General features: G+C 43.2%; 1 protein-coding gene and 1 long non-coding RNA gene across 9 annotated transcripts in view; one reads left to right on the forward strand and one right to left on the reverse strand.

The window, feature by feature from the left end:
- PLB1 (phospholipase B1) overlaps positions 1–4,310 on the forward strand; it is a 137,472-nt gene extending 133,162 nt beyond the window's left edge. For all 3 annotated transcript variants that reach the window (XM_025454299.3, XM_035700997.2, XM_025454300.3), the window contains 2 exons: positions 2,029–2,103; positions 3,514–4,310. In XM_025454299.3, coding sequence (XP_025310084.3) covers positions 2,029–2,103; positions 3,514–3,717 — 279 coding nt within the window. In that variant the 3' untranslated portion in view covers positions 3,718–4,310. The remainder of the gene's footprint in view (positions 1–2,028; positions 2,104–3,513) is intronic.
- The window catches only part of LOC125752806 (uncharacterized), a 145,040-nt gene that overhangs the window by 5,516 nt on the left and 120,894 nt on the right, over positions 1–18,630 (reverse strand). For 5 of the 6 annotated variants that reach the window (XR_007403149.1, XR_007403147.1, XR_007403144.1 and 2 more), the window contains 2 exons: positions 1,786–1,993; positions 1,015–1,208 (listed from right to left, as the gene is read on the reverse strand). This is a non-coding gene — a long non-coding RNA (uncharacterized LOC125752806). Of the gene's footprint in view, positions 1–1,014; positions 1,209–1,785; positions 1,994–2,746; positions 2,885–18,630 lie in introns of those variants that run through there. The other variant, XR_007403145.1, reaches the window with a different exon arrangement.

Consider the following 18,630-nt stretch of genomic DNA (forward strand, 5'->3'; position numbering starts at 1 on the left):
TTGAGGGAAGGAAGAGTAGAATTAGATCAGGAGGTGGCTAGTGGAGCCCAGGTGAGAGATGAAGGTGGATGGGCCCAGGGTGATGACACTGGAAAAGGAGAGAAGTGGTCAGATTTGAGATAGATTTTAGGTGAAGTAGAAAAGGGAGGGGAAAAAAAAAAAAAAGGAGGTGGGTAAGGGGATTGGTTAACTAGGTGATGGGGATGAAGGCGTGTACTTGTGATGAGCACTGGGTGTTGTATGGAAGTGTTGAATCACTATATTGTACGCTAGTATTACACTGTATGTTAATTGGAATTCAAAAGAAAAGGAACAAATGAGAACTCCTCCATTTGGGGTCAAGGAAATTGGGTAGATGGGTGAGGTGGTGGAGAGAAATAGGCTTGGGGGCAGGGGGAGAGAGAAATCAGTGCAGTCATCAAACCCACATGATCTTTATCTTCCTCTGTGCCAGTTAGTTCCTGGGCTCGTGGAATGTCAGGAAATCAGCCAACCCAACCTTGAGCATCTATACTGTCACTCGGTAGCATTTCCTTTACAATGAGTATGTGCCTCCTCAGCTCTAAGAAAGTAGAAACAAGGGGCACCTGGGTGTGGGACGTCTGGGTGGCTCAGCAGTGTAGCAACTCCCTTTGGCCCAGGGCATGATCCTGGAGTCCCAGGAACGAGTCCCAAGTCGGACTCCCTGCATGGAGCCTGCTTCTCCCTCTGCCTGTGTCTCTGCCCATCTGTCTTTCTCGAATAAATAAACAAAATCTTTTTTTAAAATAAATAAATAAATAAATGAATGAATGAATGAATGAATGAATGAATGGGCAGCTAGGTGGCTCAGTCTTAAGCATCTGCCTTCAGCTCAAGTCATGATCCCAGGGTTTTGGGATAGAGCCCCACATTGCATTGGGCTCCCTGCTCAGTGGAGAGTCTGCTTCTCCCTCTCCTTCCCCCTACTCATGCTCTCTCTCTCTCTCTCTCAAATCTTACAAAAAAAAAAGAAGAAAAAAGTAGAAATGATACATAAGTAAACTACTCCTGCTCAGCATGCTTTCATTTCATCTTCTCATCTGATGCTTGCAACAGCCGAATGTGGATTATCGGGCAGCTTGGGAGCCTGCGTAGCACCTCACAGCTCTTAGCAGCAGAGCCAGGACCCCAAGGGGTGTGTCCACTGCTCTGCCAGTCACCGTGTGTCTTGTTCAGGGCCAGAGCAGCTGTGGGACAACAGAAAGCAAGGTCACGGGCAAGGTGTGGTCATTAGCTGACATAGCATCCTTTCACTTTCCTCACAGGCAGTCCCTGGGGGTCAGGAGCAGAGGGGCTCATGGACCAGGCAGGGAAGCAGATTCTAAGGGTAGATGCTACACCGTCAGGATTCTCAGTGCTGGCCATGTGTCAGCGGGCAGGCTGTTGACTAAGGATGCTGGGAAGGGGTGAACGGTGGCTTCTAGCTCACTCTCAGAGGATCTCAGGATTAAAAGTATTAAGCAGAACCTCTCTGAACAAAAATTGCTCCAGGAATGTTTCAAGTAAACCTCTATATCTATGTGAAAAACATACCTGGTAGTAGCTCAAGGGAGAAACTTCAATTTCTTAAGGTTGACAAGCCAAGAATAGTAACCAATATGTTCTCAAAGTTTTTCTGAAAGTGACTAGCCCCACACACTTAGAGTTGATAAATATGATTACCACCATTTCATAAAATTGCAAATGTGGTGTGTCTGTAACCACAACCACCCAGAAAGGAAGCAGGAGATGGAAGTTCTGGGTCAAGCCTTCCTACATACTCACTATGGTGGGACCGACCAGGGTCGGTCTGCTGGGCCTCAGGGTCCTCCTTGGTCAATCCCGGGCACATATTCAGGGTCCAGAAGTCAGGTCCAGCTCTGGCCCAGGGCAGTTGGGATCTGCTGTGAATCTTGCACTTATTGCTGGTGTCAACCCACCCTTGCAGAGGGAGGGAGTCAGGTAGAGATGCTCCTCCAACTGAAAGGTCTACCTGCAGTGGAGGAAATCATGGTTTCCTTTCCTCAGCTGGAACCAGTGGGCCAGAAGACAACCTCCAACAACTTCACCCACAGCCGAACCAAACTCAAGTGCCCCTCTCCTGTGAGTAAATGTCCTAACATCCTGCCTGTCCTGTCCAGTGTGAAACAGATGCTTGGGAGAATGGGGTGGTCCCCAAAACCTCCGGGCACAAAGGAGGTCCCTGGGTGCTTTTACATCAGGCACTTCATTCACTGGCACCATTCTCAAATCTCACCATTCATCCTTGTCCCTGAGACGTCACAGCTCCTCAGGGTGTGGGATAGAAAGAGCAATAGGTCTCATGGGTGCAGCACTCATGAGAGGAAGATGAATGGGCAGTGGTGCAGTAGCAGGGGGGTGGGGGGTGTGTAGAGAGAATAGACATTGTGCCTGTCCTGGGAGCCTGTACTCCTCCTTCCTCCCTTCCCCACACATTCTCTCTTACTACCCTCACCCAGACTTCTGACCAAGCTCCTAATATGCTCCCCAGCTCTTCCCTCCTTTTCCTGTGCATCCTGTGACCACTGCCAGGCACTATGTGGCTTACATAGAAGGTCACTCAAGTCTTATCAAGGCTGCTTGAAACTCTTCCCTGGTCCCAGCTGCCCACAGGAGCATCCAGAGGGGAGGCCCAGCTTCCTCTATGGCCATTGACATGTTATGTTCCTAGAAAAAAGGGGAGCTTCCCAGACAAGGCCCACAATTCCCAGGTCTGTTCTCTCACCCCACCATCTGTTCCTCCTGGAGGCTCATCCCATCTCTGCCCAAGGGAGACAGCCACAGCCTTCCAGGCTCAGGTGCTGCCCAACTAGACTACTGTTCCCTTCCCTCAGCCTACTGCTGCTGCCTTTGAAACACCTATGTTGGTCTCTTTCCTGTTTATACCTCTCAAAAGACATGACCCAGGCTCCTTTGTGATGTGCTTATTTCTGAACGTGGCCAATGGGACCATGACTGTGGTCACATCTTAACCCTTAGGCACTCTCTCAGCTCCTAACCAGAGCTCCATATCATGTTCCTCATGGAGGAAGGAGAGAATCCAGGGAGGCAGAACCAAACATCTCCCCTCGGGGCCTTCCTCATGCTTGGTCCTCTAAGCAGCTGACTGTTGTCCCTGCTCCTGGGGAACTCCTAAGGGAGGATGGGCACAGTGGTGGCCTAGAGGAAACAGAGGTGGGGGCTCTGCAGCCCCCAGGACTCTCTTCCTTTGGTCACCTATTGGTTCCCAATCTTTCAAAATCTGGTTGACAGGAGAGGAGATGCTGGTGAGAAACTGAGGGAGGCTAGCTAGGTATTGACCACTTTGCAGACCCATCCTCATTCAGAAGGTTTGGGCACAGTGTAGATGCAGGAGGCTTACAAACTGGGGGATGAATGTGAAAACATGCAAGGTTATCACACCATCACCAGGATAGGGACTAAGCAAGCTTGATGTGGGCAGATGGGTGGCTTTCCGAGGCCCTTAACCCCTGACCCTCTCCTTCTCCACAGGAGAGCCCTTACCTCCACACCCTGAGGAACAGCCAGCTCCTCCAAGACCATTCTGAAGCAGGCCCCAACGTGCTCTCCTGGGCCGTGCCTGTGGCGGCAGGAGGCGGCCTTGTACTTGGTGTTGGCACAGTGATGGCCTGGAGAGCCTTAAGAGGTCACCAGAGGGAAAATCCTCCAATAAGCCTGCGCACTATGAGTTTCTAAGCCTCCAGCCACATGCATGTGCTCATCCTAAATTCCCCAGCCACACTCCTCACCAGCCCTCTACCTCAGCCACCTTGGCCACCACAGAGAGCTTCAACACCTGGTGACATAGGAAGCCAAAGGGACAGTCACGACTCTTTGGGGCCTGGGGCCTACGCTCCTGGAATTGCCAAATTTAAATAAGGGCCAAAGCCATTCTATTCTTGGGTTAGCCTGTTTGAAGCTCTCACTTTCCATCTGTTGTGCGACGCAGGTGTGCGAGCTCTAGTCTTTCATTATCCTGTCTCAGCTGGAGCTGCCCCAGAGATGGCCAACCAGAGTGCAGACCTGCCTCTGTCAGGCTTGGCACCCCAGGAGCAGATCCTCCGTCACCGAACCCACTATTTAAAAGGTGGGAAAAATGCTGGCCATCAGGTGGTGGCTAGAATATTGGAGCTGGCTGGCCATCATTCAAGTATAATCGAACACGAAGCTTTTATATACTCGTTTGGGACACGAGATAATGTGGAACGCTGTGGTACCTCCAAGGCTATGGTACCTGGCTAAGAAGACAAACTCCTTCCAAAAAAAAAAAAAAAAAAAAAGGCAAGAAACTCCATGTTGCATACTGCAATGCTGTTCTGGTACACTGGTAGGTAAATAGGTCTGATCGCTCTGAGCATAGGAAAGTTATCTGGAAGAGAAAAACTGAAAGGTCTTAAAAAAAAAAAATAAAAGGATTGGACATGAAACTTAATTTTCTCATTTAACTGATTTTCTCAAGTGCTAACCTTAGGAAAGAATTGCTCTTGTTACACTACCAGAATTTGGGGAATACTCTAGAGAGAGTCCAGTAATACAGGCTACATTCATCAAGCCCCTGGTAGGGCACAAGGCCCTGAGCTGGATGTCTTACACAGATTCTCTCTATGCTGCACAAAATCCCAGGGAAGGAGTGAGGAAAAATGGAGGTGCTAGTTGCACAATATTGTGAATGCACTAAATGTCACCAAACTGTTCACTCTAAAATGGCAAATTGTAAGTCGTGTGTATTTCACCTCAAAGAACACAAAAGAGAATTCACTATCATCTGCATTCTAAGTACCTCTCTGATCCCAAAGCTTGAGATGACAAAAAAACAAAACAAAACAAAACATTAGAAAGCCCAGACATAGGGATGCCAGGTGGCTCAGCAATTGAGCATCTGCCTTCAGATCAGGGTGTGATCCTGGGTCTGGGGATCGAGTCCCACATCAGGTTCCCTGCAAGAAGCCTGCTCTCCCTCTATGTCTCTGCGTGTCTCTCATGAATAAATACATAAAATCTTGAAAGAAAGAAAAAAGGGAAGGAAGGAAAGAAACAAACAAACCCAGACATACCATTTGAATGTGTAGCCTTCAGAGCAAACCCCATCACCAGCCAGTTTCTCATAGCTCATCTGTAAGACTGGAATCAGAATAGTCATTCTGCTTGCCTCAGCACTGCTGGAAATGCTCTGCAACTCTAGAATACTGCACACATAAAAGGGGGTTGTTTTCTCCTTTGTGAAGAGTTGGGATAGGATCCAGATCGTCAGGGGAGTAGAGAGGTCCAGAGATGGGTTTGGGAATTGGGCAGGAATGTATTAATGAAGACTGCCTGCCTTCCCTCCATCATCTTATCTCTTTGGCAAGCAGAACAGAGTCTCCAAAGAACCTAGATCCAGGGCCAGTGTTCATTTGGGCTTCAATTTCTGTTTCTGTCTCTGGGAACAGCATACCTGTCCCATTTCTTCTATGGACCAAAAAACACAATGACTGAATCATACATGTCCTATATGTGACCTGCCACATCCCAACTGCCCCTGGCTTGCCATGTTAACAGCAAAGATGACCCATGAATTCCAACAGTCCAGCACCACCATGCCCTTTTTTCCTATTCCTCTAGTTTTCATTCCTCCAATAGCTCCCACCTCAAGAATCATGGAATTCATAACCACAAGTCTGTCCTCACTTGGGTTGGAATTTATGATACCTGAGTAATCCAGGAGCCCCTAGTCTAAAAAACTAACCAAAAAAAAAAAAAAAGATCCTAGCCTGGTGACCAAGGATACACATGGCAGAAACAGAGATATAAGCATGAGCCAGGCCCTAAATTCCCCCCCAAATACATACTAAAAAGCCAGAAATTTAAAATATGTGAGTCACTACTTGTACCTGGAAGTAATCTATACACATTGAATGCATGCCATGTTCCTCCCCTTTGGGAAAATGATCCATCTAGTGGGGATAACACCCATGGCCGCACCATGAATGAAGCCACCAAATCCTGCTCCATGGTGCTCTCCACAGAGAGTTTTAAGTTCAAAAGAGATCGGTGTGGATTAAACTTCATCAAAAGTCTTCTCCATGAAGGACCTGGAAACTTGAACTCTGAAGGATGGGAGAGGACTTGGTGAGAGGCAGCCAAGAATGGGGTTTAGGCTAGACAAACTCCATCTACATGGAGAAGCCAATGAGTGTGGTGTGCACAGGGGATAACAAGCCAGAAAAGCAAGGCTGGTGGATCCAGACACAGCCGGATTAGGGGACACCATGGAAAGGAGTTCACAGCGACTCAATTCTTGCAATGGTTGTACTGTCCGACTGCATTGGATTTATACGAAAGAGTAGTACAAAGAAAAATAATACCAGTAAAAGCTGACAGAGTGCTGACACTACGAAAGACACCATGGCACAGGGTCATTAAGCCTCACATCCCTATTATCTTCCTCTTTTCCTCTTTAAAACAACTAAAGAGAAAAAAACCCAGATTCAGGGAAGTGGGAACTGGCCTAGAGTTATACTTGCATTACAAAATGGACATCCATCCAAATGAATACTGGTGTCCAGGTTGGGGGAACAACCCGGAAATACAGGACAGGTGATTCTAGAAGGGAAGTAAGCCAAGTTGTAAATAAGTGTGTTGTAAAATAAAAACCTAGCCCAGGGGGATATTATCCTCCCAAGGCTGGGATGACACCACGAGGAGTTTCTCTACTTCCAACTGGTCTGAAGAAGCCTGCCATTTCCAGTTAATAATCTAGGATTTAAAAAATTAAACTGTAAGGACCAAGATTTATTTTCCTAGAGGATGTGTGGGGTTAGAGCAGCGAGCAAATCTTTTAATTAGGAAAAAAAAATTGAAGAAACAAGGCCGTGAGTAGCTATAGACGCAACAACTGGACATTTTACATAACAGTAGTGTTAAAAAAAATTTTTTTAAATAAAAAAACAGTAGTGTTGAAGACAGCCCGTAAGCATGTTTAGAAAGATTAAAGGCAAAGGAATTTAAAACATGAAACCAGAATAAGGCATTTTTTTTAAAGGCAGAAACTGAGAACCAACAGAATTTCCAGGACTCAAATATATTGGTATTAAAGACAAATAAACTTCAGTAGAAGTATTCAAATAACAGATCAAACACTCAGTGAATCAACATTTCTTGTGTATTTTCTGTATACCAGGTACTGTTTTTAGCAGCCGGTCTTTATTACTCATTAATTCTGACAATAGCCCTATGAGGTAGGCACGACTATTAGCCCTACAGAGATAACTAAAACAGATTTGTGTCTTTTCAGTCTTTTTGTAAGAATGAAATGAGATTAAGGGGTGCCTGGGTGGGCCATTTGGTTAAGTGTCTGCCTTTGGTTCAGGTCACAATGGGGGGTTGGGGGGAGGGGGTCCTGGGATAGAGCCTGGTCAGCGAGGAATAGGCTTCTCCCTCTGCCCTTCCCCCACACCACTCTAGCTCCCTCTAAAATACTAAAATTAAAAATCTTGGGCAGCCCGGGTGGCTCAGTGGTTTAGCACCGCCTTCAGCCCAGGGTGTGATCCTGGAGACCCAGGATCGAGTCCCTGCATCAGGCTCCCTGTATGGAGCCTGCTTCTCCCTCTGCCTGTGTCTCTGCCTCTCTCTCTGTGTTTCTCATGAATAAATAAATAAAATATTAAAAAAATAAAATAAAATAAAAAATCTTTAAAACAAAAAACAAAAAATACTCCAAAACAGGTATTCAGTAATTAACTCCCTTCCCATAATAGCATTAATTCTTTTTTTTTTTTTTGTTTTAATAGCATTAATTCTAATAGCTTATTCAAGGGGCTTTATGAAACAACCATGATAATAAAAACAAATTTGGTACCTTACAATTTACAAAGCACTTTAATACAGTCTCCTTTGACCCTTACAAAGACTTGGAAGCAAAATACAGTATTGTGAAGAAAAAATAGCCCAAACTTGGAAAGACAGCAGAAGAGTGACATGTCGAGGTTATTAACAAACTCATCTAAGAAATATTTAGTTATCTAGAATATACTTGCATTTGACTTTGCTGTTTACTATTTGATTAGAGCCCACATACTATGAAATTTCTGTTGACTGTGGATTTCTGACTGATGATAAAAAGATTACCTCAAGGTTACAGTTTTATCACCCTGTTGGACATTAACCAGTTTTGTATCTATTAGCAATATCATTTCAGCATTTCTGTGACCAACTAACAATGTAAATCTCCAGTCCTCAAATTCTCCCTTGATCCAGGCTTAGCCATCTCAATGATTCTCACATTAATTACTGAAAGTCTTTGACACGTGTTCATCCTATTGTTGCATGAAAATAGCATTTTTAATTTTTTAAAAATTAAAAAGGAATGGCTTTTAAAATAACTAATGAGAAAACAAATTTTTTAAAAATTACGAGAAAATGTATGAAACCTAAAGTATCATAAAAACCTAGTAAAGTTGAACAAGTGGGAATGGACGCACCAGTAAGTCCATCTCTAGGTAACAGTTCCCAAAGAAAACATTTGCAAACACATCTCTCTCGGGAGAGAATATTCACAGCAGTGTTTCATAAGAACAATGAAACTGGAAACAGATCGGTGTCCATCAACAGCGGATTGGGAAAATAATTTACGGTATACTAACCCACTAGAGCATTTATGCATCAGTGAAAAATGAATCTTGACAGTTGCATTCATCAAAGCAGGGTGAATCTTACATACAATGTTGAAAGTTTTACAAAGAATACATGTAACATGATTCTACCTAAATATGGAGACAGGTAGTGAACATGATCAAGGAAATCAGTGTAACAATATCCTAAAAATCAGTAGTTACCTTTGAAAAGAGGGGATAGTGATGAGGACGGATTCATGGAGGACTTCAGGGACACTAGAATTGTGACTTCTTAATGTGAACTTGCTTGATAACTGTTCTTTAAATTGAATTTATGTGCATTTCCAACTTTTTCTGTACATATATATTTCATCATATGTTTGAGTTTAAAAAACTGAGGAAGACGTTTTATACAAGAACTGAGCTAAATTAAGTTGCCTATTTATTCATTGACCAGTTGGAGGGAGCCATTTTAGGATTTCAAGCCTGAAGACATACCCAGAAAAACTTCCACTTTCCCAGCCAAGGTGGAAAGGCTGTTCCCAAGGGTCATATAGAGAACTTAAATGAGCATTCATCACAAAGTCGCCACAGCAAAGGAAACATAAGTCAAACTTGACCCTGGAAAAAAGGACCCTGCATCAGGGCAGGCCCCAGATTCAGCTGGCCATGGACCCAGCCTCCCAGGAGCAGGCCGGTTTGGGGCCAGCACCCCAGCAACAAGGCACTCGTGCATGGCAGCAAGAGCTTACCAGGCTTCAGCAGGAGGAGGCCACTCAAGTGCACACGTCCTGTATCTCTGTGCAATGTCCAGAAGACTTGTCACTATAAGCTAGTTCCACAACTAGGGCAGCTGGCACTGTGACAGACCAAGGGACAAGGGAATGTGTGCCCTCCTGAAGGGGCCCCAAGTCCACCTCTGTGGGGCCCTGGCCATGCCACCCCATGACAGGCGGACAAGTGTGCTGCCATCAGGTGCTCTCACATGGTTTGTGTGTGTTGGCGGTGGGAGGGGGTGGGTGGCGGGGCAGGGCAGGTATGGGAAAGAAAGGCAGGACAAAGACAGGTAGGGAGAGAACAGACACTTCCCCTAATTATGTTCCTCACGGACAATGCTTCCATCATTTGAATTGCATTCTTCATGACCAACTAAAGCCTCAAGCACAGCCTGGCTCGGTGACTGAAGAATCCACCACAAGCAACAGGTAGGAGAGCAGGAGTTCAGACAGGAGCAAACAGGGTTTGACCCTGGATTATTAGAAATAACCCTATTTCTTCAACTGTAATCAAATAGTGATAATGTCTACTTTAAAAGGCTGTTTATGAATTAAGTGAGAAAAGATTCTGGCAGAGGAGCTGCTTGATGAACAGGAGCTGCATGATGCTCCTCCCCTGTGTACGACCTGCGCTGGATGTCTGTCCATGAGTCCTACTATCCCTGCCCTCGGTGGCACATCGCCTACCCCAGTTCTCCATACATTCTCAACCTGAGCCTGGAATGAAAGGATTGGCCTTCTGGCAGAGGCTCAGTCTGGAGCTGGCACCAAAGGGGAGGCTGTAGCCCTGGGTCCCACCCTCAGAAGTGAGCAAGGCAGCCCCAGGGCAGGCCTCCGGCTCTTCCTTTCAGAGCATCCTTAAATTCAACCTTAACTTGTCTTTACTGATATTCCAGAAGGCTGATGGTATGGTCTCCTCTCAAATGCTATCATCTTGGGTTGGCCCTGCACTTGGGGAACATCCCAGGATCCAGGATACGAGGGGAACAGGCTCTCACTACCTGTTCCCAAATCACGTGAGCAGCAGCTGCCTCCTCTGCCCACTCTGGCATATTAGAGTCCCCTGGCAAAGCCCAGACTTAGGTGAAGTCCATTTCTAACCTCTACTTCAAAGGTCAAAGTGGGCCTGGGGTTTACAGCCATAGCCGCTGGAACAAGCTGCCAAGCCATCTCTCCCCAGGACCAGCCCACCCTGGCCTAGCAGCATTGCTGGCTACATAGTTCAGTGTCAAGTCCAAAATTAAAATATGAGGCCCCTCGTTGAGAATTTAACAATTTTAAGATGGTGATAGCAGAGCATTAAGAGCAGCATAGGGCCCTTCTGGCAATGGGGTCCTGTGTGACTCACAGGTCACATGCCCACAAAGCGGTCCCCGCCCCTAGAGCATTTAGTGCCTTGTGCTCTCAAAAGCCAGAGTGACAAACCATCACTGCACCCCTGGCCCCTGTCCAAGGGGAGGAGAAAGGAGGCAGCCATGGGGTGTCAACCACCCAGAGAGCTAGGTGCCCAGGGCCCCATGGCCCAGCAGAGCAGGCCCCACACAAAGGAGGCCTACAGGGCAGCTTGGTTTTTTCCACTTGCTAGAAAAATAGCTCAGAGCATATCTCCTGTGACCAGCAAATCAATGATAACGTCATTATAGATGGAGGCTCAATTTCGACCTTTTTTCCGGTTCTATTTTTGTAACTCATTTTACACAGTAGGGGACATGCTCAAGATCTCTTTGGGCCTCAAATCCCCTGGGGAGACACAAGAACATAAGCAGTTTCCCGAATTGTCCCCAGGGCAGTCCTCCTTCCAGAAGGCCTCACTGGCACCTGTGACGCCAGCCCCAGGCTGGCTCTGGATCCCCCCGAGTGCTATGGGAGTTCAGGGAGGTGCCAAGCCCAGAGCATCACCCGGCACCAAATGAACACTCAACAAATTTAACTACTATTATTCATATGAAGCTCCTCTGTTTTTTATTTCATTTGCTCTCGTTGCTCTGCCAAATGGTTATTTATTCCAGCTTTCCATCCCCACCTCACCCCCACCCCACCCCAGTTGATGTTTAGGTTATTTCTAGGACACAAACACTGTCACCAATAAGTGTCTTCATTCACTTAAATCAGTCAGCCAGCCTGTCAGCCTATGGAACTGAGCCCCATTCTCACATGTCCTGGGCAGGGCATTAGGAAACCCCCACGAGGACGACACAGGTCACTTTCAAAGGTTTTATAGGCTGCTGTAGTGCCTTTATACTACATACCTACAAATGTTAGCACATAGACCCCAGTGTAGACACCCTTATTTGTAAGTTATAGATTTAACTATACCTATCTTAAGACAGTCACAAAAATAGAAAATTTTAAAGATAAAAATGAAATACCTATTTTGCTCTTGGGCAAATACTAGTATTTCGAGGGGGGGGTAGTGTTTTGATTGAATAATTTCACTGATTTTTAAAAATCTTGATTTAAAGCTCTGTAATGTAACTATTCATAGGTCTGGAATTAATTTCATTGCTGAACTTGCTTTCAAAGGTTGTCCTAGCTAAAAAAAAAATATCTGGCAAAGATGGGTAGCTCCAAACGGAAGACAGACCTTGTTAGTTGTACTAAATCATGATTCTCATTCAGTTATACAAAGATTTTTGTTGAAATGTCACTAATAAAAGATCCTTCTACCTGATGTCCATCTTTTTATCTAGCAACTTCTAAGGTGTCCTATTTTTCACAAATGGGTTCAAACCACATAGATACTCTTCATGTTGAGATTTCAGAAACGGATTTATAAAGTTTACTTCTTAGTTTTTGTTTAACTTACAAAGTTTTTAGATGCTCATTATGGTCAGCTACAGAGCAACATAACAGTCACATTTCCAAGCATCTGTTTTCTTTTTCTTTTTTAAAAGATTTATTTATTCATAAGACACACAGAGAGAAGCAGGGACATAGGCAGAGGGAAAAGCAGGCTCCCTAAGGGGAACCTGGTGCAGAACTCGATCTCAGGACCTTGGAATCATGACCTGAGCCAAGGCAGATGTTCAACCACGGAGCCACCCAAGTGCCCCACCAAACATCTGTTTTCAAATCAACTCCCACCTCTACCTAGGTTTTTTTTTTTTTTTTTTCTACCTAGGTTTTTTAAAAGCACCTTAGCATACCACATTCCACAAGTTACTTTTGAAAAGCAATCACTTTCTCCCCTTTTCCATAAAGTGAGGGTTTTTTTTCCTAAAATATTTGCCAGGTGACCTACTGACAACCAATTGTCATCATACAAAAGGTCAGCAAGTTTGAAACAGTTGCCTATTAATAAAAAAATGCATAATTCATCTTCAAGTTTGATGGCTCTTTAAAGCATGTTGCCAAAATACTTTCATGGTGATTTCCCAGCTCATTACAAAACATTATAAAGATTCTCTTATACTTTAAAATCTTGTTTTTGTAACAATTATCACACTCATGATAGGCTATCTCATTTTGGGCACTCCTGGTTTTGCTGCACTAGCTCACCAATGAATGATAGGGTGAAAGAATTTCACCAGCGGTGCTGTATTTGTATTCTTCTCACCCAGGAATGTTTATTCTAGTCAAAGAAATAACTACTTGTGTGAGGACACTTCCATGGTTTTTCCAAAGCATTATTTTATTAAAGTAGTTTTCTATTGAGAATATATCTTCACTGATACATTTTTAATGGTACATGAGCGCACATGTGCGCGCGCGCGCGCGCACACACACACACACACACACACAGCAACTGTATATAAAGCTCAAATAATCCAACAAATACCATAGGCTAAGATATGTTGGTTTTTTTTAAATCCCTATTTTATCCAGATGCCCAACACTTCATAATTTGTTCTAACACTTGGCAATGTTTTCTCTGCCTCTTCCAACAGTGTATGCAGACAAGTACCTATTCCTTTTGTGCTGTGTGGTTTCCCTGGTTTTATTTTAGTCCTTATGGCATGTGGCTCTTTGCCTCTGCTAGAAAGAAAACTAAAGGGAAAAAAATACCTCTAAATGTCTTTCATTGCATTTAGTGAATTTTGTGAGGTGTTGAATTCAGAACCTAGGATTTCAAACATCGCTTTTAAAAGTGTAGTGGTTTGTTGACATGTACCAAATGCCTAGTTTCTAAATATCTTGCTAATCCATATGGCTTACATCATCAGCCTATATCTGAATGTACTGTACACACTTAGGGATGGGTTTATCATCATTAGGGAGGGATGTATATAAAAATCCATATTCAATACAGACTTTTTGATAATTTCAATGTTTTGTTTTCTCATCGGATCTGATGAGATCATCATTTGTATTTCATAACATGCTATGGAGAGCCCTTTCTGTCAGGGGCTATTGGCCCTGATATTTTTCTTGTTGTTTTAACTCATCTGACACCTTGTTGTCAGACTTCAATGCTCATTCTATTACTTGCTAACTTTCTGACCTCGGAGGACAATCATCACAGCATTTTTTTTTTTTGGTATATTTTTTATCGGAGTTCGATTTGCCAACATATAGCATAACACCCAGTGCTCACCCTGTCAGGTGCTCCCCTCAGTGCCCATCATCCAATCACCCCAACCCCCTGCCCACCCTGTTCGTTTCCCAGAGTTAGGAGTCTCTCATGTTCTGTCTCCCTCTCTGATATTTCCCACTCATTTTCTCTCCTTTCCCTTTTAGTCCTTTCCTTATTTTTTATATTCCCCAAATGAGTGAGACCATATAATGTTTGTCCTTCTCCAATTGACTTACTTCACTCAGCATAATACCCTCCAGCTCCATCCATGTTGAAGCAAATGGTGGGTATTTGTTGTTTCTAATGGCTGAGTAATATTCCATTGTATACATAGACCACATCTTCTTTATCCATTCATCTTTCAATGGACACCAAGGCTCCTCCCACAGTTTGGCTATTGTGGACATTGCTGCTATACACATTGGGGTGCAGGTGTCCTGCTGTTTCACTGCATCTGTATCTTTGGGGTAAACCCCCAGTAGTGCAATTGCTGGGTCATAGGGTAGTTCTATTTTTAACTCGTTGAGGAACCTCCACACAGGTTCCGAGAGTGGCTGCACCAGTTCACATTCCCACCAACAGTGCAGGAAGGTTCCCCTTTCTCCACATCCTCTCCAACATTTGTTGTTTCCTGTTTGTTGATTTTCCCCATTCTCACTGCTGCAAGGTGGTATTTTGTTGTGGTTTTGATTTGTATTTCCCTGATGGCCAGTGATGCGGAGCATTTTCTCATGTGCTTGTTGGCCATGTGTATGTCTTTGGTGAAATTTCTGTTCGTGACTTTTGCCCATTTCATGATTGGATTGTTTGCTTCTTTGCTGTTGAGTTTAATAAGTTCTTTATAGATCTTGGATACTAGCCCTTTCTCTGATAGGTCATTTGCAAATATCTTCTCCCATTCTGTAGGTTGTCTTTTGTTGACTGTTTCTTTTGCTGTGCAGAAGCTTTTTATCTTGGTAAAGTCCCAATAGTTCATTTTTGCTTTTGTTTCCCTTGCCTTCATAGATGTATCTTGCAAGAAATTGCTGTGGCCAAGTTCAAAGAGGGTGTTGCCCGTGTTCTCCTCTAGGATTTTGATAGATTCTTGTCTCACATTTAGATCTTTCATCCATTTTGAGTTTATCTTTGTGTATGGTGCAAGAGAGTGGTCTAGTTTCATTCTTCTGCATGTGGCTGCCAATCTTCCCAGCACCATTTATTGAAGAGACCGTCCTTTTTCCAGTGGATAGTCTTTCCTGCTTTGTCAAATATTAGTTGACCATAGAGTTGAGGGCCCATTTCTGGATTCTCTATTCTGTTCCATTGATCTATGTGTCTGTTTTTGTGCCAGTACCACACTGTCGTGATGATCACAGCTTTGTAGTACAACTTGAAATCCGGCATTGTGATGCCCCCAGCTCTGGTTTTCTTTTTCAATATTTCCCTGGCTATTTGGGGTCTTTTCTGACTCCACACAAATCTTAAGATTATTTGTTCCAACTCTCTGAAGAAAGTCCATGGTATTTTGATAGGGATTGCATTAAATGTGTAAATTGCCCTGGGTAGCATTGACATTTTCACAATATTAATTCTTCCAATCCATGAGCATGGAATATTTTTCCATCTCTTTGTGTCTTCCTCAATTTCTTTCAGAAGTGTTCTGTAGTTTTTAGAGTATAGATCCTTTACCTCTTTGGTGAGGTTTATTCCTAGGTATTTTATGCTTTTGGGTGCAATTGTAAATCGGATTGACTCCTTAATTTCTCTTTCTTCACTTTAATTGTTAGTATATAGAAATGCCACTGATTTCTGGGCATTGATTTTGTATCCTGCCACACTGCCAAATTGCTGTATGAGTTCTAGCAATCGTGGAGTGGAGTCTTTTGGCTTTTCTATGTACGGTATCATGTCCATCACAGCACTTTCAATCCCTCTACACTGGATCCACCCTGCCACCACCTGCCACCACTCATACGGTATGTGATGTGTGACATTTAACACTGAGGTTAATCCTCAAAGTATTAAGAAGGCTAATATCTTATGTTAAAAGGCATAGAAGTAGCAATTAATTTTTCTTCCCCACATCCTAATGGTTCATCTCACATATTTCACTTTGGGGACAGTTCTCAAATGAAATGTATTATGTCCCAAGGAGCGATTTAACAGAATACCACAGTTATCACTACAATCCATTTCTCAAGTATTCTTGCAATGCGATGTGCTTTCCTAAATGAGAAAGAATAGTCTGAAGTTAAAGCTGGTCTCTACTTCTGCTTAATGGGACGCGACCATGAAGTGCCCCTGGGGTCAGGGTTGTCTGTCCTGGGTAGTAGGCATGAACCATAAGAACTCCTGAGCCAGAAGGAGAAGCAGACAAATAAATGTAGTGAATGCTATAAGAAAAGGGCACATAAAGACCCACATGAGATCAAATAAGGAGAAATTCAAGAAGACTAGAGGCTATGGGACCTTTGAGCAAGCCTTTTTGGAGGGGTGTAATTTCAGTGAGAGGAAGACAGCAATGGGAGAATTGCAGGATAGATGGTGAAATATTTAGGGAACATGAAGATATCCAGAACCGATCAGAAGGAACAAAAGTTGGGGCACCTGGGTGGCTCAGTTGGTTAAGCATCAAACTCTAGATCTCAGCTCAGGTCTTGATCTCAGGGTCTTGAGATCAAGCCCCATATACATGTTTGTATTTACAAACATAGGGCTCCCCAGCATGGAGCCTACTTTAAAAAGGAAAAAAAGAAAAGAAAAGAAAAGAAAAGAAAAGAAAAGAAAAGAAAAGAAAAGAAAAGAAAAGAAAAGAAAAGAAAAGGAACAAAAGATGAAGTAGGTTTCTCTTAAGGACCTAGAATGTACTCTCCTACATTAACATTGTACAGTGTTTTCTTGAAAGAAAATGGGAGTTGTTTTTTTTTTTTATGATTTCCTTGGTAAGAAACAGTGTCTCTTAGTGTTATCCTCCTTAGCACTTGAGTCTGGAAATTGTGAAGAAACTTGGAAGCCATGCTAAGGAGTTGAACTTTGTCCAACATGCATTTGACAGTATCTTATAGGTGGTAGGGACAGATTGTTTTTAAGTAGAGGTGAGACAGGATTAGATACCTCTTACAGAATTCTTGAGGATATGCTCAAATATAGTCCAAGTTCCAGAACAACAGAATCACCTAGAAAGCTTGTAAAAAAAAAAAAAAAAAAAAAAAGCAAATTACTGCACCCCACCCTCCTTCTTCAGAATCAGAATTTCTAGCAATTTGCATTTCAACAGACTCTCCAGCCATTTTTTTTTGCCCTGTATCATCATCCCACTGCCTCTTTCTCACCCCCAAATAATTCAGGCACATATTAAAAATTAAGAATAAGTACATTATTGTTTTTATGAAATAACTGATTGGCTTGAGACAGGATATATCAGCAAGTTATTATGTTTCTAACTTAGCATTCCTGATAGTTACCTAAACTCTAGGTTTAAACTTGAAATTCTGTGTTCACTCCTCTTCCAACTTTAAACCTATTATTGTTGAAACAGTCTAGTTCGTCCCCTTCTAAACTTCCATCCCTCTCCTTTACCTCGTTCTGATGTTTTATATACATCATGTGGCCAAAGCCCAGTGCTTTACCTTCTAACATTTTGATCTTCACAACATCATCATGATGAAGATTTTATTAGTCTCATTTTTTTTAAGTGATACTGAAGCTGGACTGTAGTAGAACAGAAGGCTTATCCAAGGTTATGGGGTTAGTAAGTAGCAGAATTAGGATTTGAAATCTGACTTTAAAACCTGTGCTCTTGACATTAAAAAGACTAACAACCACAAGTGTTGGCAAGGATATGGAAGATCCAAAATTCCCATACATTGTTGATGGGCAGGCAAATAGCACAATGATTTTAGGCAGCAGTGTGAGTTTCTCCTCGGGTTAAATGTACCCTTGTTGTATGACCCAGTAATATATTCCTGTACTTCCCCCTCCCCCAATTAAACCTACATCTACACAGGGAGTGGTACGGTAATTCTGATCACAGTTTTATTCATAATAGCCCAATATTGGAAACTACCAAACAGCCCGATGGATGAATGAGACAAACATTACAGTAGATCCATACAATGGAATACTATTCCACAACGAGACAGAATGAACTACTGAGCCTCACAACAATATGGATGGATTTCAAAAACATTAAAGAAGCCAGATATCAAAGAATACATACTCTGTGGTTCCATTGTATAAAATTCAATTAAGGGTCAGACACATCTACAGTGACAGCAGGTTCCCTGGGCTGGGGGCAGGGTATGGAGTAGAAAAGAGCATGAGGGAGAGAACTATGGGTGATGGGACGGTTTTATATCTCAATTATGGTGGGATGATGATAAAACTCATTATTAAACTGTATGTTTGAAAATGGGTTCATTGTAGCACCTCAAAGGAGTAAATTAAAAAAACAAAACAAAACAAACAAACAAACAAACAAAAAAACCACTTGTGCTCTTGCCCTAGACCACACTGCCTCTCTTTTTCTCACTCTAGCCTGAATCACATACCTCACCCTCAGGCTGAGGGAATAGTCTAATGTGTCGTGGCTTCTACAATGGAGACCCAGGAGGCTGCACAGCACAGCTGCCCCTATAATCTTACACCAAAAGAAAACTTGGTCACGCCCAAGTTTATTCCTTTATTGAGCTTTATTTTTTTCCCCTTTATTTAGCTTTAAATGTAGTTTAGCCTGAGGCCTCACCCATCA

Source organism: Canis lupus, chromosome 17, assembly GCF_003254725.2.
Source record: "Canis lupus dingo isolate Sandy chromosome 17, ASM325472v2, whole genome shotgun sequence".
In the NCBI taxonomy this organism is placed as follows: Eukaryota; Metazoa; Chordata; class Mammalia; order Carnivora; family Canidae; genus Canis; species Canis lupus.